This window comes from Oncorhynchus tshawytscha, linkage group LG07, assembly GCF_018296145.1.
Source record: "Oncorhynchus tshawytscha isolate Ot180627B linkage group LG07, Otsh_v2.0, whole genome shotgun sequence".
In the NCBI taxonomy this organism is placed as follows: Eukaryota; Metazoa; Chordata; class Actinopteri; order Salmoniformes; family Salmonidae; genus Oncorhynchus; species Oncorhynchus tshawytscha.
Window position 1 is genome coordinate 15710863 of NC_056435.1, and position 27482 is coordinate 15738344.

Here is a 27482-nt window from a genome sequence, read left to right on the forward strand (position 1 = left end):
CATCCTCCTCATACCGCACTATTACCATGTATCCGAAGATGGAGCAGCAGGGGACGAAAGCCCCCACCGGTGTTTGAGCAAGATAACGTTCGGTTAATTTTTGATCTTTGGGACGCTGCTACATTTATCAAAAATGACTACATACGGGCTAGGCTTACACAGCATAGGGCTAAACATGTTGTTTTGCTTTCTCTTACGTCATGCCGATTTGTACAATTTAGACATACCGCACGCTATTCCACTCAGTGGTCCGAATGGAACATTTTTTGGATATTCTGTGTTGCTACACAAGCATCAGCAACAGACATGGTGCGTGTTGAAATTTGTATGCAATTCAAATGTAAATGATTGAGTGAGCAACAGAAGACAATGTTTATGTTAGTCTGAAATTGTTTTTAATCTTCCCATTATGTTGTACACATTTATGACTGTCAAATTCTGTCTGTTATAGGGTAATAGTTGGCGCACCAGTTGCAAATTCAAGGTTCAACCAGGCTGTCAGGAATCCTGGAGCAATCTACAAGTGCAAAATTACAGACAAGAAGGACTGTGAACAGATTCAACTCGGTTAGTATATTAATCAATTATTAACTGTCGTTATACTTAATCCATGTTATTGTAGATTTACTGCATCAACAATCTTTACATACCTCATGTACAGCTTTTTCATCATTCATCTCACATTTTAGGGACAGCCTTATTGGGAGTCAAACCCTGGGATCTTCTTCTGTCAGTCAACCTCTTTATGCGGTTATTACTGTAGGTGTTGTACTAAGATCTCCACAATATCAACAGCTTCAGTGTCCCCCCCAGTGTCCTTTTGCACCAGAGATGTGAAACTCATTTAGCCATTTTTGGTCTTTACTAAAGTCCAGAGGGCTGCACTAAAAACGTGTTATATTTCCTTGCTTTCAAAACTTGCAAAAAATCGTCCTCTATCATTCGTTTTAATTTTATTTTCAATGCTCCCTGATTGTCTTGCTTTCGCTTTGGTGATTGTTAGTAAGCTGGACAGAGTGAAAAAACTACAGTGCCTTGCGAAAGTATTCGGCCCCCTTGAACTTTGCGACCTTTTGCCACATTTCAGGCTTCAAACATAAAGATATAAAACTGTATTTTTTTGTGAAGAATCAACAACAAGTGGGACACAATCATGAAGTGGAACGACATTTGTTGGATATTTCAAACTTTTTGAACAAATCAAAAACTGAAAAATTGGGCATGCAAAATTATTCAGCCCCCTTAAAGTTAATACTTTGTAGCGCCACCTTTTGCTGCGATTACAGCTGTAAGTCGCTTGAGGTATGTCTCTATCAGTTTTGCACATCGAGTTTGCACACTGAAATTTTTTCCCATTCCTCCTTGCAAAACAGCTCGAGCTCAGTGAGGTTGGATGGAGAGCATTTGTGAACAGCAGTTTTCAGTTCTTTCCACAGATTCTCGATTGGATTCAGGTCTGGACTTTGACTTGGCCATTCTAACACCTGGATATGTTTATTTTTGAACCATTCCATTGTAGATTTTGCTTTATGTTTTGGATCATTGTCTTGTTGGAAGACAAATCTCCGTCCCAGTCTCAGGTCTTTTGCAGACTCCATCAGGTTTTCTTCCAGAATGGTCCTGTATTTGGCTCCATCCATCTTCCCATCAATTTTAACCATGGGAGACACCTGGGAGACACACCAAACATGTGGAAGAAGGTGCTCTGGTCAGATGAAACCAAAATTGAACTTTTTGGCAACAATGCAAAACATTATGTTTGGCGTAAAAGCAACACAGCTCATCACCCTGAACACACCATCCCCACTGTCAAACATGTTGGTGGCAGCATCATGGTTTGGGCCTGCTTTTCTTCAGCAGGGACAGGGTAGATGGTTAAAATTGATGGGAAGATGGATGGAGCCAAATACAGGACCATTCTGGAAGAAAACCTGATGGAGTCTGCAAAAGACCTGAGACTGGGACGGAGATTTGTCTTCCAACAAGACAATGATCCAAAACATAAAGCAAAATCTACAATGGAATGGTTCAAAAATAAACATATCCAGGTGTTAGAATGGCCAAGTCAAAGTCCAGACCTGAATCCAATCGAGAATCTGTGGAAAGAACTGAAAACTGCTGTTCACAAATGCTCTCCATCCAACCTCACTGAGCTCGAGCTGTTTTGCAAGGAGGAATGGGAAAAAATTTCAGTGTGCAAACTCGATGTGCAAAACTGATAGAGACATACCTCAAGCGACTTACAGCTGTAATCGCAGCAAAAGGTGGCGCTACAAAGTATTAACTTTAAGGGGGCTGAATAATTTTGCACGCCCAATTTTTCAGTTTTTGATTTGTTCAAAAAGTTTGAAATATCCAATAAGTGTCGTTCCACTTCATGATTGTGTCCCACTTGTTGTTGATTCTTCACAAAAAAATACAGTTTTATATCTTTATGTTTGAAGCCTGAAATGTGGCAAAAGGTCGCAAAGTTCAAAGGGGCCGAATACTTTCGCAAGGCACTGTATATAAATGTAGGACCATTTACATTTCTACCCTATTTTTTTATTTGGTTTTAGTCATTTCAATGTAGATTGAGTAAAATATTGTAGCAACCATAACCCAACACCTAGCTGCCTCATTGAGATGTTCGGACCTCTTGACGTAAAGGTTAAGGTGTTGGCTTGACAGTTGCTGGACCTGAGTTTGAGTCACGGTCAGGGCTAACCTCCAAATTTGCTACATTGGTGTCAGAAGTGGGATTGCGCCCATGAGGCCATTGGCATGTACACGTGAGCATGGGAACATGATCTCTGGAAGGAAGGGTTAATGTAGTGACCTTAACCCAACACCTAGTGACCTCGTCAAGAGGTTTGGATATTTTGGCGTTAAGATCATGATCAAAGTTAAGTCTGAGATGTAGACGACATAATGTAATAAACTACATTTGTAAACTAAATAGCATTTGTTTGTGTTTGTTTGGCTTTTTTCATGCTTTGAGATTCTTTCTGTAATAAAAAGGCTAAGCAAATGTAATACTTTATTATTTATTCGTAACACCCAGTCTGCACTAGAAGCAGTCTTCAGATACTTAAATACTCAGGGTTTCCCCTCTAACTACCTAATTTGCAGTTGCCAGGAGCTAGTTTGTTGCATGGTTGATTTCCTAATAAACTCATGCTCGTCCTGGGTTGATGACACATGTTGCTGTTGTTGTTTAATTTCCTCCATGTAGGTGTAATGCTTGACATGCCCTGTGGCAGACACTGTTCTGCTGAGGTTGAAAACCAGTGGCTTGGTGTGAGCCTCTCCAGGCGGCAGCAGGATGGACTTGTGTTGGTATGTGTAGTGTGTGTGTGTGTTCGAGTGAGAGAAAAAACAGAGAGAGAGAACGAGAGAGAGATTCCTTTTTGATGTGTACAATTTCAACTTTTGCACAGTTTCTGTCTCTGTCTGTTGGGGTTCATTTCAGTCTTGACTAGACTTGTTACATTGAGTAAAGACACACCTCGGTATTGAAATTTAAACCAACATTATATGTTAATTTGAGTATTTAATTTGACATTTCAGGCCTGTGGACATCGTTGGAAAAATGTCTACTTCACCAAAAAAGAAGATCTAAATAAGTTGCCACATGGCGTATGCTACAAATTGGAGTCTGACTTGAATCAATCAAGTCCTTTGATTCCATGCTACAGAGGTATGGCCATATTGCATCACTCAACATGACTGTCCAGGAATATTGTCTTCCTGTACGAATGAATGAATTAATTAATTAAAGAACATGGTTTTTGTAATTGCCTTGTTTAATGTTGCTGAGCTTATATACCATCTCGAGTGTTTTTTATCCTCCACTATGAATAGTTTGTATCAACCATTGTTGTCATTACACATTTCTTTTGTTTTTAAATAGATCACGAAAATAAGTTTGGCAATGACTTTGCATCATGTCAAGCAGGGATTTCAAATGTCCTTATTGGGGTATGCTTGAAATATGTTTGCTCTCAGAGAATTCTAACTTATTGCAAATGCTCACTCTAATATTGCACGTTAAATTGAGATGAGTTACATTGATGTGTACTGTTATGCTTAACAGGACCTCATAGTAATGGGAGCCCCTGGAACCTTGTATTGGACTGGGTCTGTTTTTGTCCACAACATATCCAGTCAGATCACTTCTGCCTACTTGGATGATAACGTTGTCCTCTATGGAAGTTATTTGGGTAAGTGAATTAGGGAAGAGAATAGACATTAATTACCTTTACACTAGTTATATTCATATCTTGGCTTTCTATCATCTCAAATTGACTGACTTTCAATGCATGTACAGTGTAGGATGACCATACTGTCCCTTCTGTCTCTCTCTCTCCTAGTCCTAGCCCTAAACTCCCCTGCTCTTTTCTTTCACATGAACATCACACTCATCTCCTGACAGGTTAGAAGAATCCATTGTGTATGCATGTAAGCAGTGAAACTGATGCAGTGTCTCTCTTGTTTTAGGGTACTCAGTCAGCGCTGGCCACTTCCTGCACCCAAACTCCACTGAGGTAGTGGGTGGAGCCCCCCAGTACGGGCAGACTGGAAGAGTAAGAGTTAACACTGCATCCCTTTCCAACCTATTGTCATCTACGAAAAACAGAGATACACTCAGGTCCTTAAAATGCATTCTTCCTTCCTTCCTCCCATCCTTGAAGTAATCACTGACCAGAGATGACTGCCCAACCCACCTCTGTGGAGATCTATTGTCCTGTGGGTTCAGTCCAACCCTAATTTCACACACCTGATTATACTAATTAGCTGATCAACAAGACCCAAACTAGCTGAATCAGATATGCTAAATTAGGGTTGGACTGAAAACCTACAGGACAGTAGATCTCAAGGAATAGGGTTGGGCAGCCCCGTGCTATTGCATATCCTTCTCTAAATTTGTCATGTCAGATCAGTGATTAAGGAACAGAGAAGTGAAAGATGTCTTATCATTTTCAGACAGGGTAATGTGTGATTTCTGAGGGTGTTTTGTTATAGCTCAGTGTCTGATCATTCAAATTATTTTTTCTCAAGAACTTTCCGACAGGACATGCTCACAAATCATAAATGGGCCTTTTGGCCAAAAGTTATTGAACCCTGATATTGAGGGCCAGATAACCATTGCTATAAGAATGGACAAAAAAACAATCCCTTTCTTACACATTCATTCATGCCTCAGCATCAGTGCAGTCTCCAAATGTAAGTGACTGTCCCTCTCCATCTCTTCCCCAGGCCTACATCTTTAGCATAGAGTCCAGCACACTGAGCATCATCTCTGAGGTTAAAGGTCAAAAGGTGAGGGAGGGTCATTACCATGTTTTGTCTACAGTTGAAGTCGGAAGTTTACATATACCTTAGCCAAATACATTTGAACTCAGTTTTTCACAATTCCTGACATTTAATCCTAGAAAAAATGCCCTGTGTTAGGATCACCACTTTATTTCAAGAATGTGAAATGTCAGAATAATAGTAGATATAATGATTTATTTCAGCTTTTATTTCTTTCATCACATTCTCAGTGGGTCAGAGGTTTACATACACTCAATTAGTATTTGGTAACATTACCATTAAATTGTTTAATTTGGGTCAAACATTTTGGGTAGCCTTCCACAAGCTTCCCTCAATAAGTTTGACCCAATCCTCCTGACAGAGCTGGTGTAACTGAGTCAGGTTTGTAGGCCTCCTTGCTCGCACGCTTTTTCAGTTCTGCCCACGCATTTTCTATAGGATTGAGGTCAGGGCTTTGTGATGACCACTCCAATACCTTGACTTTGTTGTCCTTATGCCATTTTGCCACAACTTTGGAAGTATGCTTGGGGTCATTGTCCATTTGGAAGACCCATTTGCAACCAAGCTTAAACTTTCTGACTGATGTCTTGAGATGTTTCTTCAATATATCCACATCATTTTCCTGCCTCATGATGCCATCTATTTTGTGAAGTGCACCAGTCCCTCCTGCAGCAAAGTACCCCCACAACATGATGCTGCCACCCTCGTGCGTCACGGTTGGGATGGTGCTCTTCGACTTGCAAGCCTCCCCCTTTTTCCTCCAAACATAACGATGGTCATTATGGCCAAACAGTTCTATTTTTGTTTCATCAGACCAGACCATCTTTGTCCCCATGTGCATTTGCAAGCCGTAGTCTGGCTTTTCTTTATGGCAGTTTTGGAGCAGTGGCTTCTTCCTTGCTGGTCGGCCTTTGAGGTTATGTCGATATAGGACTCATTTTACTGTGGATATAGATAATTTTCTACCTGATTCCTCCAGCATCTTCACAAGGTCCTTTGCTGTTGTTCTGGGATTGATTTCACCAAAGTACGTTCATCTCTAGGAGACATAACGCGTCTCCTTCCTGAGCGGTTAGACCGCTGCGTGGCCCATGGTGTTTATACTTGCGTACTATTGTTTGTACAGATGAACGTGGTACCTTCAGGCATTTGGAAATTGCTCCCAATGATGAACCAGACTTGTGGTTGTCTACAATATTTTTTTCTGAGATCTTGGCTGATTTCTTTTGATTTTCCCATGATGTCAAGCAAAGAGGCACTGAGTTTAAGGTAGGCCTTGAAATAAATCCACAGGTAAACCTCCAATTGACTCAAGTGATGTTAATTATCCTATCAGAAGCTTCTAAAGCCATCATTTTCTGGAATTTTCCAAGCTGTTTAAAGGCACACTCGACTTAGTGTATGTAAACTTCTGAACCACTGGAATTGTGATACAGTGAATTATAAGTGAAATAATCTGTCTGTAAACAATTGTTGGAAAAATGACTTGTGTCATGCTCAAAGTAGATAGAAGTCCTAACCGACTTGCCAAAACTATAATTTGTTAACAAGACATTTGTGGAGTGGTTGAAAATGAGTTTTAATGACTCCAACCCAAGTGTACGTAAACTTCCGACTTCAACTGTACATAGGGTGATTATGTTTTGTCATGTTATGGCTACGCTGGATGATATTTTGTCTATAGTTTGGTGATCTTATGTTTTCGTTGAAATGGTCCGTCTCAACGCATTTGATAATTTTCTGAAGGGGAATTTTTGCCATCAATCACAACATTGACATTATCCAATGGATCCTCTCTGATGTGCAGAGCGTATTGAACTACCATTGGGTTACCTTATCCAATCATAAGGCTTTAAAGACTTCATATCTTCCATAAATCTTTGGGTTTGTTACACAAGGTTGCAGTTTCCCAGACACAGATTAGGACTAGTGCTGGACTAAAAATCACTTCCATTCGAGAGTCTCCATTGAAAATGCTTTTTAGTCTAATACAGGCTTCATCTCTTTCTTGGAAACCGGCCCAAGATATGTTTTTTTTCTTTTGCACCCTTTTCACAGCTGGGTTCCTATTTTGGGGGCACTGTGTGTGCAGTGGACCTGAACACTGATGGCCTGTCTGACCTGCTGGTGGGAGCTCCAATGTTCAGCACTGTGAGGGAGGAGGGCCGTGTGTACATCTACATGAACCAGGGACAGGTGAGCAAATTGTCATCCCCTAGACAAGTTACTGTATGGTGGAGGGCTGGTAGATCTAATTTGCACCTTTGTACTTTCTCACAGCAATTGGGTTTAAAAATTCTGGTAATTTTCCCTAAATTCTCAGGTTTTCCAGAAATCCTGGTTGGAGGATTGCGGTTTTCCTACAATTTCCAATTGGTATCTAGACACAATGCTGTTGAAATGTCAATTTCCAAAATGCTATTTTTACCCCCTTCCTCAGGCTAACATGAAGGAGATGGAGTTTACATTAGCAGGGAGAGATTCATATGCAGCCCGGTTTGGGGAAAGTATCACAAGTCTTGGAGATATTGATGATGATGGCTATCCAGGTAAATGTATATATGTAATTTGGGTCCAAAAAGGGATTAACCATTGAATGGTTTTCAATGAGTATGGACAATTGTACCTCTTATTAATCAAAATATAATACAGATTGATTGATATAAATATTAACACAGCTGCAGAGTGAAACACAAAAGTCAAATTATTAGGCTAGTTTGGCCAGTGACAGAATCTCAACATTTGAGAATAGATTCAAATGAATAGAGACTGCCTAACTGCTTTGCAGATGTTGCAGTTGGGGCACCACAAGAGGATGACCTACATGGTGCTATTTATATCTACAATGGGAGGAAGACGGGACTTGGACAATACTTTTCTCAAGTATGTCCCCAAACGGTGTTAGTGCGTGTGCATGGGAATGAGTGTGTATGTGTGTTTGTGCGTGCGTGCGCCTGTCCCCACACTCTTTTTTTTTTAAACGGTGCTATCTGGAACCTAAAATGGTTCCATCGGCTGTCCTTGCAGGAGAACCCTTTGAAGGACCCTTTTGGTTCCAGGTAGAACTCTTTTCACTGAGGGTTCTACATGGAATCCCAAATAGTTCTACCTGGAACCAAAAAGGGTTCCCGTATGGGGACAGCCGACTAACGCTTTTTTTCTAAGAGGAGTTGAACTGCTGGAAATATCAGTTCTGACTGAATTCCCTAAAACATTTTTTTTAACTCAGCTTGTGTGTTACAGTACAACTGTGAAGCTTGTTGGTTTGTTCAATCACACATCCAGTATGAGCACACCGCTATTGGTGACGAGACAATGTATAATGGAGGAAACAATGATAATGGTGCTTAGATATTTCCAACTCACAAGAATATGGTATTCATTCTTCCCATTTAAACAGAGGATTGCTGGGTCTGCCTTGGGTAGTGCTTTCAAGATGTTTGGCCAGTCTGTGTCTGGGGGCATTGATGTTGATGGAAACGGTTACCCAGGTAAGAAACTCTGATCCCCCAACAACCCCTTCCTTCCTTCCTCTGTCTATCTCTCTTTAAGCTATTCATTCATATTAATATAGCCTACATTTTTCTTCTGTTAAACAAACCACGTTACTTTTTAATTCATATTTAATATTCATATACTGTTAAAGATTAGTGTAACTTGTAGTTAGGTAACATTACCTTTCCCAATATCTGTCCACAGATGTGGCCGTGGGAGCCTTTCTGTCCGACTCTGCTGTTGTTCTGAGGTACAGTAACAGATACAGAAGACACAGTTAAACAATCTGGACCTGAGAGTCTGAAGAATATAATATTTTTTTAGATTCACCTTCATTTTGTGTGTGTGTGCGTGCGTGTATGCATTTTGTGTGCGTATGTGTGTTTGTGTTATGTCTTTCCGTCTTTGGGTGGTAGGACACGGGCGGTTGTTGTGGTGGAGGCGATGATACTTCTTCCTCCTAGTGTGAACCGCACCCATGCCCTGTGTACAGAGAACGGCCAGCCTGCCATTTGCCTCAAAACCTCTGTGTGCTTCCAGTTGTATGCGAAACGTGTCTCTGGGCTTATCGGTTAGCCACCACACCCCACTCCACCCTAACACACCACATCACACAGTAGCCTTTTTCATAGCTAATTTGTGCCATGTTGTTCAAACAATGCTGCATGGCACTGTTTTCTATTGATTTAGAATATCTCTGTCATACAAATGTGGTTTATTGGTTTTGTAGCTTATTGTTTGTTTAGCATTTCTTAAAAACAATTGTAAAAATATTTTATATCACATATCTATGTCATGTAACTGTTATTGAACTCTCAGTGGTGCTCTGAAAGGATTATCCCATATCTGTGTCCCACATGCAGAAATACTGTACAACCTGACGGCTGATGTCAAGCACATAGAGGGGCTCCAGTCCAGATTCTTCTTCAACACCAACGGCACAGAGTTATCAAATGCCACAGCAGGCAGCATCAAGACCAGGCATGGCCACATGACCTGTGTTACCCATCTGGCCTTTCTGAGGGTGAGGGGACTGGAGGATCGAGGGGACAAGGGCAGGGAATGGGGGGAGAGAGTTATATGGAAAGGGGTAGTCAGGTGATCTCTGCCCCAGAGAGGTTCTCAAATCGAATCAAATTGTATTGGTCACCTACACATGGTTAGCAGATGTTATTGCGAGTGTAGCAAAATGCTTGTGCTTCTAGTTCCGACGTTGCAGCAATATCTAACAGGTAATATCTAACAATTCCAAAACAAATACCTAATACACACAAATCTAAGTAAAGGAATGGAATAAGAATATATACATATATGGATGAGCAATGTCAGAGCGCATAGGCTAAGATAGATAAAACAGGTTCTATCTATTGATGTTCTACTTCAGTAGATGTGATTTTGTCAAAGATGCAAGCTATTGATATCAAGTATGTGTGAAAGTATTTTATTTTAAGTGAAGTAGGCCTACATCTGCTAGTCAGAATGTGTGTACGTGTGTGTGTGTGTGTGTGTGTGTGTGTGTGTGTGTGTGTGTGTGGTGTGTCTGTAGAATTGGAGGTGATGTTGACAACATGTGGTGTATAACATATAGTATGTTAAGGATGTTGAAAGGTTGATGCAAAACGAGACCAAAACAGGTTCTCCTAAAAGAGGCTTCTGGAGGTCTCTGTGCATCGGAGGGGTCATGATACTCAGGTCTTAAACATACCACAGCTTCCTTCTTGAAAACCAAAATTTGAAAAATGAACCAGCACAGTGAAACCATGTGCAATGAACTTTCACCCATAGTATGCACTTGTCAAATAATATCAATACAATTTCAAATAGAAGGGAAGGCATATTATTTGATGCAAGTTCCAAATACTGTAACTCACATTTGTATTGTGTGCATCCATGCATGTTACATTATTACAATGTTAAATAAATGTTTCAAGTTAGTTTTATAGTATTTTAGGCATCTGTAATTTTTTACATGAGAAAAAATGTTGCTCCATAGTATGCCAAAGAGAATAAGCAGTTTACCCATTACTTAACTGCAATCCACCTGAAAATAGTGGTGAATTTTGCTACAGTACAGTACAGTCTTCTTTCTTCCCCTTCCTCCCCTTTCCAGAGAGACATTCGGGACATCTTCACCCCCATCCACTTTGAGCTGCAGTATGAGCTGGGAGAGCACAATGTGGTGAGGGATAACTCCAAGAGCTTTCCCCCTCTCAGGCCTATGCTCCAGAGGGGAGAGGAGTACAGCAACTTGCTGACCAACAAGGTAGGTTGAGGTGGAGATCAAAGACTGGGGCCCTGTTCAAAAACTTTGAAATCCACCATTCCTTTATTCTGTTTCATTGACATAATTGAAGATAATACGTGATTGGATAGGGGAAAGCAGGATTGTCACCCAATTGACCCAAGATTGTGGGTGAATTGAGTAGTTTTCTCCATTGGTTTGAAAGGGAAATGGGTTTTCCTGTGAAAATGTTGTCCTGGTTACAACAGTAGGTAAGGAGAACGAGACTTGACAATGGGTCAATTTAGATTAGGACTATACTTAAAGGATGGGAGAAGGAATGCATTTTCTAAATATTCAAACAGGGCCATCCAGTGGTATGCTATATTATTGTACAGTGCGGTATGTAGTTAATGCATGGTTTATCGTTTAGTATCCTGATAGTTCCAAGTTGGACATGATATGGCACTGGTACAGCATATTTGGGTGGGTTTTCAGGTTTCTCTACCGGAAATTTCACACAAGATTAACATATTCCATTGACAATTTGTTACGGTTTTCTAGGTGTGAAGGAGAGTTGGACCAAACTGCAGCGTGTAGATTGCGATCCATATTTAATAACGAACATAAAACACTACAAAAACAATAAACGTAACGAAAACCGAAACAGCCTATACTTGTGTAACCTAACACATAGACAGGCACATGGTCACTAAGGACAATCACCCACGACAAACTCAAAGAATATGGCTGCCTAAATATGGTTCCCAATCAGAGACAATGATAAACACCTGCCTCTGATTGAGAACCACTCCAGACAGCCATAGACTTTGCTAGATAACCCCACTAGCTACAATCCCAATACATACACACCAAAACAAAACACACCACAATACAAAAACCCCATGCCACACCCTGGCCTGACCCAATACATGAAGAAAAACACAAAATACTTAGACCAGGGCGTGACACAATTCTAACATGTTCCATAGTATGTGGAACATTAGGGCGGCAGGTAGCCTAGTGGTTAGAGTGTTGGGCCAGTGATCTAACGGTTGCTGGATCAAATCCCCGAGCTGACAAGGTAAAAATATGTTGTTCTGCCCCTGAACAAGGTAGTTAACCCACTGTTCTCCAGTAGACCATCAATGTAAATACAAATTTGTTCTTAACTGACTTGCCTAGTTAAATAAAGGTTCAATGTGAAATGACTTGATAACCTGTTTCCAATAGACTGTAAATGTATATAGGAACTAAAAAGGCACTCCTCACAAAAATTGTGTGATTATTTTATTTTAAACACATTTATAACATGTACATTTCTGGCATTTTTTAGTAGTGTTTCTTGCATTGTGCTTTGCACCTGAAAAGTAAGTAGGTAATTAACTCACTAAAGGTAACAGCCTCCCACAGACTGTATTCACCAGGTACTGTGCCTGGGCCAACTGTTCCACCAATCTGCAAGTGTCTGCACAGCTGCTGTTACTGAGGTGAACTACTTCTCCCTCAGATCATCTATCTTAATCTTTACTCTTGAATTTACTTGTTTCATTTCACTCTGTGAATTAAATCTGAAGAGCACGATTGTAAGTCATTTCATGCTGTGAATACAGGGAAATAGTGGCTACCTATTGATAATGAGTGCATGAAAATGGTAGTAGGTTATATATTATGTTATATATGTGGGTGTGTGCGTGTGTATCACTCCTTTCCTCTTCTCCCATCTCTGCCTTGCATCTTTCAATCACAGCCATGAGGTTTGTCACCCTCTACATGTCTTGATGGTTCTTTACTGTATGTGCTAGTAACTGTTACTCATTCAGACAAAACCACAGCTGGACTCTGAGGTCTACTTGTAACAACTTTGACTATATTTATTTTTTTATCTCACTTTATAACTCTCTCTCTCTCTCTCTCTCTCTTTCTCTCTCTCACTCCTTCTCAGGACACATAGAGACATGCCATACGTTGCCCTGGGGGAGGGGAAGACCATTCTACTGAATGTTACGCTGTCCAATGCTGGCGACGCCGCCTTCCTCCCCATGCTTCACCTGAGATACCCCAGCAATCTCTACTTCATCAAAGTGTTGGACGCTGTAGGAGCACGGCTAGTTGCTAACACAACCTTACACCTACCACAGATGTTTTATCTACTGTCAAACTTAGTATTTTGTTCATTAGTACACTATTGATAAAAACCCTAAAATTGTGCATGTCAGCAGTCAAGTTTTTAAGATCCCTTTCAGTACAGAGCAAAATGATGATGATGATGTGTTTTGAACTATCCCTTTGATACAAACAGCTCTTGACTCATGCACATGGGGCATATTGCAAACTGAATGGGTCTAACCGGATGTTGCACATGTGGTTGCAGGAGGAGAAATACGTGAGCTGTAAAATTGCTGAGGAAGAGAAGAGAAGTGTCGGGCTAGATTGCAGCGTGGGAAATTTGTTTTTCAACACCTTAGCCAAAGTATATACTTAAAGGGCAACTCCTCCACTTCACTTTCATTATCTGTGTTAACATATGTGAAAACATATCTAAAAAAAATGTACAGTTAAATTTCTGCCAGGTGAAACCATCAAATGTTTAAACATTCTAAAAACAGTGATTTTCAAAAATGACATTCGCGGTGATGTAGGGAGCAAGAACATCTCCTCCCTTGAGCTAAAAACTTGTTGCAGGTTTTGAAAATGTATGTTTTTTACTTTTAATCCTACCCTGTGATGTCACAGAGAAGCATTTTATTTAGGACCTTCCTTCTTATTTTTTTTAACCACAAATCATAGAAACGTGCTGTTTTCACATATGTAGACAGTGGTTCTGTGCTTGAGATTATGAATATGAGGTTGAAAAGTAGCAGAATTATTCATTGCAGCCGTTTTTATCTCAATATCGAATAATTTCTTACTGTGATTGCTTTAAAATAGTCAAAAAGAAACAAAAATAGCTTCTTATCAAAGAGTAATTTCTCTAGCTATAATTTTGCCAGGACTGTCTGGGAGTAGGGAGTGGAAAACTAGATTTTATTGCAGAGAGGTTTGAAACTCCCTTTCTTATTGGTAATATCACCAGGCAGGCCAAAACTCCATCCTACCAAAACAGCCTGAAATGTCATGCAGCCTTTTCAAACAGCTCTTACACTAAAACGGAATTATCATAAGTTTTATAATTTCACAGTATTATTCCAACCTCATAGTGTGGAAACATCTATAAAAAATAGGACAATCATGTTGACTGCACTGGGCCTTTAAGTACTTGCACAGAAAGTACACAAAGAGTTAAGCCCTCTTCTGCAAGGTTTTTCAGTCCATTTACTTTTAATTCCCTTGTGCATATTTTTTTATCATAATACACTTCTTGGGTCACCAAAAGTGGGCATGGGTCGTGTTAATTAGAGCATACTTATGAAAACATTTTAGTATCTCCTCATTTCACTACATTTTCTTCTGTTTTGTGCCTACCCTGATGTATTTTTGTGAACTAATGTCATTATCTGACGGGACATATCTAGAACTTCTCATGACATTATTGTCTCTATATCTTTCCCTCTAAGGTTAATATCAGCTTTCTGCTGGATGTCAGTGCTGACAGTGAACCTGGTGACCTGAACATTATAATCAATGCAACCCGGTAAACATTTACTGTCAATTTTCTTTTTTGACACTGTCCTATTTTCACTTGCTTTCCCACTTGATAATGAAAAAAATCAACAAAGGTGGCTGTTTTGAATCTTAAACCATTTTTTGTTGTTGTGTTATTTACTTATTTTGGTGTACAAAACATAAGTAACACCTTCTGAATATTGAGTTCCAAAGAGCAGGTGTTCTTAATGTTTTGTACACTCATTTTATACATATATATCATTTATATTGAATAAATCAATCCCTCCTAAAACATTACACCTGAACATGTCTCTCTCTATACAGGGAGAATTTAGAAAATGAAGATCTTCTCCATGACAATATTGTTAATCTGACTCTGCTATTGAGATATGGAGTGAATCTAAACATCCACGGGTAAGACATGGTATCACTCTATTATGTACAATATTCTAGCATACTACTTTATAAACACTGAAAAAAACTTTGATTTATCAATGCATTTGTAATTGTCTATATCCCTTTGGCTGTAGTTTTGTATCCCGAACAGAGTTTGTGTTTGGGGACTTTGAGGAGCCACACTGCTCCGCTGAGAGGTTCAAATACACCTTCAAGGTATTGTTGTTAAATGTGTTTCTATAATAACAGCACAGCCAGGTGAGAATTCCGTTTGTTATTAACAGGATTGTTAGAAACATGTAATTGCCATGAATTCTGGCTAGAGCTCTAATGTAAAGTTTCGGGCGCTTTATGGTATTATTATTCATACCTAGACATCTATCTTTTAATATCGCACGCAGGTTGTCAATGTTGGTCCAAGCATATCTCACGGCACAAGAGTGGAAATTGATATCCCCAAAGCTTTAGCACCGTATCCATACAGACTGCTCAACATTTTGGACATACAGGTATGTGCTTGCGTTGCTCAGTTAATGTTATGGAACACTGAATCAGAACATAATTGCACAGATGAAGACAGTCATATGGAAGACCTGGCGCCAGGATAAAGTGACTAAGGGGGGGCAGTTGAAATTGCCGAGGCGGCAACATTTTTGGGGGTTCTTGCATTGGAATTATATTGAATTATGTTTATATAAAAACGCTATACCATAAGAAACGTAAAGTAAAAATGCAGAGACTCCGTGCTTTTCAAATCTGTAGAATATCTCTGCTGCGCTGGATCCACACAATGGACAGACCCTTCATCAATGCTATTTAGATGATCAATTACCCTATTGCAAACAGCCTATGTGAATGCAGGCATACACACAGCTGTCTTACCAAAATAATGCAAACTAAATGCTGAAGGTAGTAGCCTAGTTATTCATGCATACAAACAAAAACACTGAATAGCAGTTTGGCTTAGAATACAGACACAACTGCGAATGTGAACGAATTTGAACAGAATAAAACCGAGGTACCAAGTAGGCCTAGTAAACAAAATATCTGATCGATGAAGGCATGACACAATCTATATTGAGGCTCGAATGGAGATCCAAATACTCAAAACATAGCCTACAGACTACTATGTTATGATGCAGCCATGCACAGCTGTATTGCCAAATAAATAGGCCTATACAGGCTCGCTTCAAACATTGAAAAGCATGCAGTTCACTCACGAGTTCAGCAACACGTTGTGATATGGCACAATACACTTTTGTGAATCAAATTTGACCCATGTAATCCATTAAGCGATTTCAGCCTACCATAAACATGTGTCCAATACGTACAGTTCCATTTACAATAATGACAATCAATAGGCTACCAAGAAATCCATAATAGAATGATGGAACATACCAATATGTAGCTATTGGGTTCTTGCATTGGAATTATATTGAATTCCTCATATATCACACTATACAACAATACACATAAACAAATATGCTTTTGACCAGGAAATGACAGGTTCAAAGGCACAAAATATTATTGCTCTGTCTGAACCATCGACAGGCCCTACACACTAAAGCAAGATTTAGATTTTTATTAAACAACCAGGTGGATTGTTTCAATCTTACAATTTCAAAAGAGTTGCAACTCTTTGGATCGTCCTGAGTAATCGATCATTCCATTCTCCCTGAAATCTTCTTGTAAGATTTACGTCTAGTCTATGAGACCAGGCTGCCTACATACACACAACAGCGGCCCCTGTCCATGGTGCTGACACAGTGCAGCTGAGAGATACAGATTTTTGGGCACCAAACTGTCACAATCATTTGAACTTTTTTGAAGAATTTTCATATTGGGACATAAAAACTAAAACTGAGGGGGATAAAGTTTGAATTGAGGGGGCTAAGCCCCCCTTAGCCCCCTTGTAGCTCTGGGAAGTCATATGGTCTGTCATTCATAACAAACAAATTCGTAGCAAACAGATACAGTATGAAACAAATATTGTATCATGCTATAAAATAATAACTTCTACCCAACCTAGTTTTCTTTTTACATAAATAACCTTGCATTGGATTACTTCAGTAAATACTGAACTTGTGTGATAGGCTCCCTATCAGATGGATATGGCTATAATGGTGTTTAAGGTGCTTAAGACACCAAACAGGAAAAACATATGTAAACAGGGAAGGACTACTTGGATTTGTCTGACAAGAAACACACAGGCATGAAGGCATAATTTTCAATTTCAATTGCAAAATGTTTTTAAACGTTTTTCGTTGTTTATCCCAGGGATATTAAACCTGGGACCTCTTATGCAACCCCCCAAAAAAAAAAAAAACTTGAATATTCCCAGTAAACCAAATGTCATTGAAAATAGATCTACAATACACATTTTCCAGATGTTCGATTTCTGAATGAAAGGTGAAAATGCTTTTTTTCCAGAAGTTGAAATCAGGTAAATTTTCAGTTTTGAAGGAAAGTTGAGAATACCTCATTCATAGATATTTATGTTTAGGCCAAATCAAGGCTGGTCCAGACTAGACAAAATCTGAACCAAACATAGAAGTCTATGATTGGTTCAGATTTGGTCTGGACTGGACTAAAAACTGATATCCGTGGACTTCGAACTCAAGGTCGGTCCAGACTGCAGCAAAAAAAAGACATCCAGTCCAGACAGGACCAAAGAAAGACATCCAAAAAGGCATCAGCATCGGTCCGTGCTTACTGGGGTATAGCCTACAGTGTTGCCTGAAATGTAATTTTAGGATTGCCCATCTATGTGGTAGGTTTACCGTTTGTAAAACACACTGAAAAGAGACGACCAGTCTGGACAAAAAGATGTCCAAAAGACGTCGGCGTTGGTCCGTGCTTATTGGGGTGCAGCCTTCCATGTCAGAGCACAATGGAATTTTATGAACAACGATCCATGTGGTAGGCCAACCATTTGTAAAACAGGCCATTGCATTGGCTTTATTAGTCCTGAATCCTGTAATTTGGCTATTTAAGCTCTGAATATCAGCTACCCAACTTTATCAGGCGGAGTTATCCAGAGCCTATTTGCAATGTGTTTACACAGCGGGAAATGCAGAAGTATTTTCGTTTGTCTATGATCAGTTTGTAAAACATTGACGGTTACAAACTTGAAACCACTGATCATGTCATTTTCGACCAAGGGATGAAACTCCTGAACAGTAGTTGTGAGTAGCCTGATTGTCCAATTTTCATTGACCTGTCCTTTTTTTACGATAAGTTGTTTGTTGACATATCAGTGCATTATTTATTAGATTGGGCACTATATAGGTTAGGCTATTTCATGAAAAAACCTGCATGATGTGAAAAGTTTCCATCTCATTACATTGTCATACATTTTAAATCCAGCCTGTAGGCTACAGAAAAGGCCACATAATATTTCTATCATATGCTATATCGGCCACATGATTTGTGTTCACATTTTATTTTCCTAAAATCAGGGGGCCACTTTGGTTTTAGAAGTGGGTGGGAATTAAAGGTAGGCTATATCCTAAAGGTCTATTCAAATGTAGCAAGTGTTGCTGCCATCATTCTTGGTGCTTCAAGTTCAGTAGCCAGGTGCGCGCGTGGTCTCAATTAAACAGAGTAAGCTTTAGCCTATGTGTGGGCAGAGAAGTATGGGGCAGTTATCCTTCCAAGGAAATGTACTTCCTAAATAGGCCTATGATTAGGCTATAGTTTACTACATTGCCTAGAAATGCCTAAATATTGATCACCCATATTTCTCTGTCTGAAAATCTTCCCACTCCTAAAAGGTAGGCTATAAACATATCTCAAGAGAAAGTAAAAGTCTCTCCAACTCTGCTCTCTTCAAACTACATCTAGCATATTGGCTGATCTAGCCCAGTAACAAAGATGGCCCTCATATTAGGCTCTGAGAGAATCTCAGGTAATGTTATTTTTGCACATTTCATATTGCCGGACCATGGCTGGCAAGTGAGCTGTGTCACATAAGCCTAAAATAACACTACTGGAATGCGGTTGGGTTTGGGACCGGGTTCTTGCGGTAGCGGGCGGGAGTCTTACAGAAAGCCAGCTGGTGCGGGCAGGGTGTGGTATGAAAAACTGCAGGTGCAGAGAGGAGCAGGATAAAGAAATCGGTCTGGCGCAGACCTCAACTGTGCACCATGACAGTGTAGCCTGAAATATTAGAGCTGTTTATTACTTTGTCAGTGTAAAGTATGGAATTATCTAGGGAAACTGACAGATCAATAACATTACTTCGCCATACTGACTAATAAAAACTCACATCGCACTGAATTAAACATCACAACATACACAAAATAGTCCAAATTGGTTAAGTGAAATGAAAAAAAAACTTGTTTAAAAAATTTTTTTAACGGAAAAGTGGTGTGTGCATATGTATTCACCCCTTTGCTATTGTAATGGATGTGAAACGGCTAGCTTAGTTAGCGGTGGTACGCGCTAAATAGCGTTTCAATCGGTGACGTCACTTGCTCTGAGACCTTGAAGTAGTGGTTCCCCTTGCTCTGCAAGGGCCGCGGCTTTTGTGGAGCGATGGGTAACAATGCTTCGAGGGTGACTGTTGTTGATGTGTGCAGAGGGTCCCTGGTTCGCGCCCGGGTATGGGCGAGGGGACGGTGTAAAGTTATACTGTTACACTATGAAGCCCCTAAATAAGATCTGGTGCAACCAATTATCTTCAGAAGTCATTTAAATAAAGTCCACCTGTGTGCAATCTAAGTGTCACATGATCTCAGTATATATGCACCTGTTCTTAAAGGCCCCAGAGTCGCCAACACAACTAAGCAAGGGGCACCCCCAAGCAAGCGGCACCATGAATACCAAGGAGCTCTCCAAACAGGTCAGGGACAAATTTGTGGAAAAGTTCAGATCAGGGTTAGGTTATAAAAAAAATATCTGAAACTTTGAACATCCCACTGAGCACCATTAAATCCATTATTAAAAAATGGAAAGCATATGGCATCACAACATACCTGCCAAGAGAGGGCCGCTCACAGACCAGGCAAGGAGGGCATTATAATCAGAGAGGCAACAAAGAGACAAAAGATAACCCTGAAGAAGCTGCGAAGCTCCACAGATTGGAGTATCTGTCCATAAGACCACTTTAAGCCATACACTACACAGAGCTGGGCTTTACAAAAGAGTGGAGAGAAAAAAGCCATTGCTTAAAGATAAAAATAAGCAAACATGTCTGGTGTTTGCCAAAGGGCAAATGGAAGAAGGTAGTCTGGTCCGATGAGACTCAAATTGAGCTTTTTGGACATCAAGGAAAACGCAATGTCTGGCACAAACCCAACACCTCTCATCACTCCAAGAATAGCATCCCCACAGTGAAGCATGGTGGTGGCAGCATCATGCTGTGGGATGTTTTCCATCGTCAGGGACTGGGAAACTGGTCAGAATTGAAGGAATGATCATGGTGCTAAATACAGGGAAATTCTTCCAGAGATTTGAGACTGGGACGGAGGTTCACCTTCCAGCAGGACAATGACCCCAAGCATACTGCTAAAGCAACACTTGAGTGGTTTAAGGGGAACATTTAAATGTCTTGGAATGGCCTAGTCAAAGCCCAGACGTCAATGACTTAAAGATTGCTGTACACCAGCGGAACCCATCCAACTTGAAGGAGCTGGAGCAGTTTTGCCTTGAAGAATGGGCAAACATCCCAGTGGCTAGATGTGCCAAGCTTATAGAAACATACCCCAAGAGACTTGCAGCTGTAATTGCTGCAAAAGGGGCTCTATAAAGTATTGACTTTGGGGGGGTGAATAGTTATGCATGCTCAATTTTTACATTTTTTTGTCTTATTCCTTATTTGCTTCACAATAAAAAATATTTTGCATTATCAAAGTGGTATGGATGTTGTGTAAATCAAATGATACAACCCAAATGATACAACCCCCCCCCCCACAAAAAAAATATATATAGAAAAAAAATATCCAGGTTGTAGGGCAACAAAATAGGAAAAATGCCACGGGGGTGAAAACTTTCGCAATCCACTTTCGCAAGCACCTGCTTAGTACAGTGGGCACTGCTTATCACAGGCCAACATCAGCGCTCGCCTAAAAAGCCCATATGCCAGTGGTTGAGATAAATATTTTTGGGGTGGCAGGGTAGCCTAGTGGTTAGAGCGTTGGCCTAGTAACCGGAAGGTTGCAAGTTAAAATCCCCGAGCTGACAAGGTACAAATCTGTCGTTCTGCCCCTGAACAGGCAGTTAACCCACTGTTCCTAGGCCGTCATTGAAAATAAGAATTTGTTCTTAACTGACTTGCCTAGTTAAATAAAGGTAAAATAAAAAATAAAATAAAAAATGTGATGTTTACTGTGTTGTTGTAGGTGCGTTTTGGCCAGTGTAACTCAGAAAATGCCACCCTAGTCAATCTGCCACCATAGGCAGTTGCCTAATTCTGCCTAATGAGCGGGTCGGCACTGTGTAGGGAGGTCATAATAATAAAAAACTGTCTACCAAATCAATTCATTTTTAAATATTTATCCTTGCCAGTATCATTCACCTGAACATGATCCATGTCTCTTATGTATAGAATTGACTTATCCTGGTGTTCACATTACTTTGTCTCTCACATACAGTCATCTTCTGGGTGGTGTTACATTCGAAACTCCACTGATGGGACCAGAAGTACACATGGCACCATGTATGGAAGCCAGAGAGCCAGTACCATTGACAGTGTTTGGTTAAATGTGACAACTACCACTGACAGCTATTGGACGAATAGGTCCAGCACCACACACCCTTATTGGACTAATATTTCCAGTACCACTGACACCAATTGGACTAGTATATCCTATTGGGCCAATGTGAGAAACTGGACCACTGTTATTGAGGATGAGTGTGATCTGCCTGACTCCAATCCCTTGAATGATTTCTTCTTCTTCTTCTCAAAAAGCAGTAGAAGACATATGGTAAGTACGTTTGTTACAATGCTTTGCTTGGAAGCCACTTTGTGACCAGAATGCTAAAACTCAAACATATAGTATGTTGAAAACATCTATTCATGTCAATGGGACAAATGTGGATTTAACTGTGTACATATTTCAAATCAGAGCTGGGCCATTGATGAGCAAAACTATGAACAATTGTAAGGACATTGTCTTTTTGTCCAGTATTGTATGAAAGAGGATGCTCTGTGTCTGTACGCGGTGTGTGAGCTTGGAGACATGGACATTGGGAAAGATGTCACCATTGAAATGGAGGTCGAAATGAATTCGGGAGTTTTAGACATCTCACCGGTAAGGACTGTGCAGTGTATATTAATTGTATAGGTTTTTACATAAATGAATATGTTTTGTTGTGACATTTCCCTGTGTTCTCTCTCCAAGGGAAGACATAGTGTCATGCTGTTAGAGACCACTGCTGTCATATCACCCAAGAAGGACCCATTTATTTGGTTCTTAAAAGAAGACCCCATCACAGTGGTAAGTCAAACGCTTCATAATTTTCATGAGAATCCCCAACTCTACTGAGTAAATGGCAACTGTGAAATGTCCCTTGTGGGTGTCAAACCCAGGTCTCCCAGACTATAGGCAAACTTGCTAACCACTGCTCCAATAGGGTAAACCCAATTGCAGGAGATCAGAAGCTTCGCTAGGCTAGGGTTGCTACAGTACAATACTGTACATACATTAGCCTGTTATCTTCAAGGTATTTTGGACATTCTACCAATTTGGTGTCTTTTGAAATGTTTGACTTGGTAAAAAAAAAAAAAAAAGACTTCACCTGATTTTAGCATTCTGTCATAAAGAGCACATGTTTAACATGTTTTCCAATCTCAAGAGGTTAAAATGAGGGACAGGTTGTTTTTTTTTACCTTAAAATTAATCACTAATCACATGAAATTAATAATAATAATCTTCAGAAATAACTTTATTAAAGCAACACAATATCTAAGGCTTTACAATGATGGTGACAATTTGGAGAAATGTTGGGATTAATTGTGTTACAATCTGCCTGGAAGTCATAGAGTGTGCTCAGAGGGACATGTCAGAATACTTAATTTTGCCACTAGCAATTCTTTCGTCATATTAAAAAACCTGATTAATTGAACACTCCATGTGGTCTATATTAAAGGGCACATTATTGAATATTACAGTATTTTAATTCAATATACAGTGGATTGTGAAAGTATTCACCCCCTTTGCATTGTTCCTATTTTGTTGCCTTACACCCTGGAATTAAAATAGATTTTTTGGGGTTTGTACCATTTGATTTACTGAACATGTCTACCACTGAAGATTCAAATATTTTTTATTGCGAAACAAACAAGAAATAAGACAAAAAAAACAGAAAACTTGAGTGTGCATAACTATTCACCCCTCTCCCCCCCAAGTCAATACTTTGTAGAAACACCTTTTGCAGAAATTACAGTGGCAAGTCTCTTGGCGTATGTTTCTATAAGCTTGGCACATCTAGCTCCTTCAAGTTGGATGGGTTCCGCTGGTGTACAGCAATCTTTAAGTCATACTGTCACGGCCATTGAAAGAAGTAGACCAAAGTGCAGCGTGGTGAGCATACATTTACCTTTAATTTAAAATGTCGCCAACAACAAACGAAGAAAACACCTTGGAGCTTACTGTGCTATAGCGCCACTAACAAAAGTCAACTACCCACACTGAAAGGAGGGAAAAAGGGCTACCTAAGTATGATTCCCAATCAGAGACAACGATAGACAGCTGTCCCTAATTGAGAACCATACCCGGCCAAAACATAGAAAAAAGAAACATAGAAAACAAAACATAGAATGCCCACCCCACATCACACCCTGACCGAACCAAATAGAGAAATAAAATGTCTCTCTAAGGTCAGGGCGTGACACATACCACAGATTCTCAATTGGATTGAGGTCTGGGCTTTGACTAGGCCATTTCAAAACATTTCAATGTTTCCCCTTAAACCACTCAAGTGTTGCTTTAGCAGTATGCTTAGGGTCATTGTCCTGCTGGAAGGTGAACCTCCGTCCCAGTCTCAAACTGAAACAGGTTTATCTCAAGAATTTCCCTGTATTTAGCCCCATCCATCATTCCTTCAATTCTGACGAGTTTCCCAGTCCCAGCCGATGAAAAACATTGGGTATTCTCGGGGTGATGAGTGGTGTTTGGTTTGTGCCAGACATAGCGTTTTATCATCATAGCGTTTATCATAGCGTTTTATCACAGCATGTGACACTGAGATTGCACACAGGTGGACTTTTTTTTAAAGAAATCATGTGTCTTCTGAAGGTAATTGGTTGCACCAGATCTTATTTAGAGCTTCATAGCACCACTTTTCCATTGACTTTTTAAAACTTTTTTGAAACAAGTAATTTTTTTCTTTTCACTTAACCACTTTGGACTATTTTGTGTATGTCCATTACTTGAAATCCAAATTAAAATCAATTGAAATTGCAGGTTGTAATGCAACAAAATAGGAAAAATGCGAAGGGAGTGAATACCTTTGCAAGGCACTGTACATTTAACTTACATTTCTACTTAAAATAGACACTAATTTCATGGAACACTAGGAATAACATCCACGGCATTGTTGTTTATCACTTACATAATTGGATCAATGTTCTCCAGGTTGTCCTGGAGGCCCATCATAGCCACAAACTGAAACGAGTCATTGAGCTGTCCATCATCGTGGCCAGTCTCTTACTAGGCCTCTTCATCCTTGCCTTGCTGGTCATCTGCATGTGGAAGGTACATATCCTAGTTCTTAGTAACTAGTTGATTTCCTGGTTCTTACTGGTTAATTTCCTGGTTCTTACTGGTTCATTTATTGCTTCTTACTGGTTAATTACTGGTTCTAACTGGTACATTTCCTGGTTCTTACTGGTTCATTTTCTGGGTCTTACTGGTTCTTAATGTAATTGCTAAGCATCTTGTGAATGTGTATTATGCTAGACTAAGCAACTGCTGCTTTTCATCTACGGTCTTTAAGACTATACAACACAAATGTTCCTAGGCCGTCATTGTAAATAAGAATTTGTTCTTAACTGACTTGCCTAGTTAAATAAAGGTAACATTTAAATTTAAAAAATATCAGTAAATTTTAACTACGTAACATTCAACAAGTGTTAATTGTTAACAATTAGAACTGTGCATGTCTGTTTTAATTGTGTACTAAATCAAGGACTTTGTTCACAGAGTGGCTTCTTTAAGCGTGAGGATAAGATGGAGAATATACAAAGGCTCAGCTGGGACTACTGAGGACGGACATTGATTCATATCAAATATATGACACAATATCATAGTTAAACGGGAAATTCAGTACAACATAATGTTAGATGGTTCCTCAACCTGAAAGTAGTCTAATCATCTAAAATGAATTATATTTTCTGACACCCTGCAGTCACATTTTGGCACCAGTAGACTAACTAGCTAGCTAGCTATGTAAACCACACCCTTCTGAGAACACACCTTCTGCAATGATGGCTACAAGGCAGTACATATTTAAATTAGGTAAGAGTATAAGATATTACCATTGGTGTATAAAAATGACCGGCTTTATATGGTGTCACACAAAGCCTTAGCTTTTGGATGAAGCCAGTAACCTTATGGTCAAACATTATTGATGTACCAGCAACAGTAATTTTTCAGTCTTTAGTCATCGTACTATGATCTGGTTTCATCCAAATATCATCCAATCTGATGAAAAACATGATTTTGACTGTTTGTGACCTTTAAGTTTTAAAATATTGAACTTCCCCTTTAATCAGTGACTGAGGATTGATTGACCCACTGTACAGTGTCTCGCAAAAGTATTCACCCCCCTTGGCGTTGTTACTATTTTGTCCCATTACATCCTGTAATTTCAATTGATTTTTATTTGGATTTCATGTAATGGACATACACAAAGTAGTCCAAATTGGTGAAGTGACATTTTTTTAATTACTTGTTTAAAAAAACATTTTTTTTTTAAATGGAAAAGTGGTGCGTGCATACAGTGGGGAGAACAAGTATTTGATACACTACCGATTTTGCAGGTTTGCCTACTTACAAAGCATGTAGAGGTCTGCAATTTTTTATCATAGGTACACTTCAACTGTGAGAGACGGAATCTAAAACAAAAAATCCAGAAAATCACATTGTATGATTAAGTAATTAATTTGCATTTTATTGCATGACATAAGTATTTGATACATCAGAAAAGCAGAACTTAATATTTGGTACAGAAACCTTTGTTTGCAATTACAGAGATCATACATTTCCTGTAGTTCTTGACCAGGTTTGCACACACTGCAGCAGGGATTTTGGCTCACTCCTCCATACAGACCTTCTCCAGATCCTTCAGGTTTCGGGGCTGTCGCTGGGCAATATGGACTTTCAGCTCCCTCCAAAGATTTTCTATTGGGTTCAGGTCTGGAGACTGGCTAGGCCACTCCAGGACCTTGAGATGCTTCTTACAGAGCAGTTGAAGTGTACCTCTGATAAAAAATTACAGACCTCTACATGCTTTGTAAGTAGGAAAATCTGCAAAATCAGCAGTGTATCAAATACTTGTTTTCCCCACTGTATGTATTCACCCACTTTGTTATGAAGCCCCTAAATAAGATCTGGTGCAACCAATTACCTTAAGAAGTCACATAATTAGTTAAAAAAGTCCACCTGTGTGCAATCTAAGTGTCACATGATCTCAGTACATACACACCTGTTCTGAAAGGCCCCAGAGTCTGCAACACCACTAAGCAAGGGGCACCACCAAGCAAGCTGCACTATGAATACCAAGGAGCTCGCCAAACAGGTCAGGGACACATTTGTGGAGAAGTACAGATCAGGGTTGGGTTATAAAAAAAATCGGAATCTTTGAACATCCCATGGAGCACCATTAACTTTGTCAGGATCAGTGTCCCTTCCACGGGACGGTTGAGCTAACGTAGGCTAATGCGATAAGCATGAGGTTGTAAGTAACACAAAAATTTCCCAGGTCCTACACATATCTGATATTGGCAGAAAGCTTAGATTCTTGTTTATCTAGCTGCACTGTCCAATTTACAGTAGCTATTACAGTGAAAGAATACCATGCTATTGTTTGAGGAGAGTGCACAATTTTGAACATGAGGTTATAAATAAATTAGGTACATTTGGGCAGTCTTGACACACAATTTTGAACAGAAATACAATGGTTCATTGGACCAGTCTAAAACTTTGCACATTCACTGCTGCCATCTAGTGGCCATAATCTAATTTGCACCTGGCCTGGAATGATACATTATGGCATTTCTCTGTATATTCTCCTACATTCCTTTCACATTTCCACAAACTTCAAAGTGTTTCCTTTGAAATGGTACCATGAATATGGGATGTGAATAGTTATGCACACTCAAGTTTTCAGTTTTTTTGTCTTATTTCTTGTTTGTTTAAAAATAAACAAATATTTTGCATCTTCAAAGTGGTAGGCATGTTGTGTAAATCAAATGATACAAATCCCCGAAAAATCGATTTTAATTCCAGGGTGTAAGGCAACAGAA

The 27482-nt window shown here is 39.6% G+C and overlaps 1 protein-coding gene across 1 annotated transcript; it reads left to right on the plus strand.

Moving 5' to 3' along the window:
• LOC112220187 (integrin alpha-4-like) lies at positions 1-25921 on the plus strand. Its single transcript, XM_024381875.2, has 28 exons — positions 1-309; positions 452-567; positions 3215-3318; positions 3550-3679; positions 3893-3960; positions 4076-4202; positions 4480-4565; positions 5239-5301; positions 7354-7491; positions 7736-7844; positions 8084-8178; positions 8696-8786; positions 8995-9040; positions 9207-9361; positions 9654-9814; positions 10901-11053; positions 12425-12501; positions 12957-13107; positions 13386-13484; positions 14569-14645; positions 14942-15031; positions 15148-15229; positions 15415-15522; positions 21607-21939; positions 22141-22266; positions 22357-22452; positions 24592-24711; positions 25159-25921. The coding sequence occupies exons 1-28, from the start codon at positions 134-136 to the stop codon at positions 25219-25221; spliced, it is 3240 nt and encodes a 1079-aa protein (XP_024237643.1). The 5' UTR covers positions 1-133; the 3' UTR covers positions 25222-25921.
• Positions 25922-27482: the final 1561 nt, after the last annotated feature.

What these genes read in the sequence shown, in the direction of transcription:
- LOC112220187 (XM_024381875.2), top strand. Translation starts at nt 134, where the DNA reads ATGACTACATACGGGCTAGGCTTACACAGCATAGGGCTAAACATGTTG. An exon ending in AGCAGGATGGACTTGTGTTG is followed by an intron (nt 3,319 to 3,549) that starts GTATGTGTAGTG and finishes TTGACATTTCAG; the next exon opens with GCCTGTGGACATCGTTGGAA. An exon ending in TGATGATGATGGCTATCCAG is followed by an intron (nt 7,845 to 8,083) that starts GTAAATGTATAT and finishes ACTGCTTTGCAG; the next exon opens with ATGTTGCAGTTGGGGCACCA.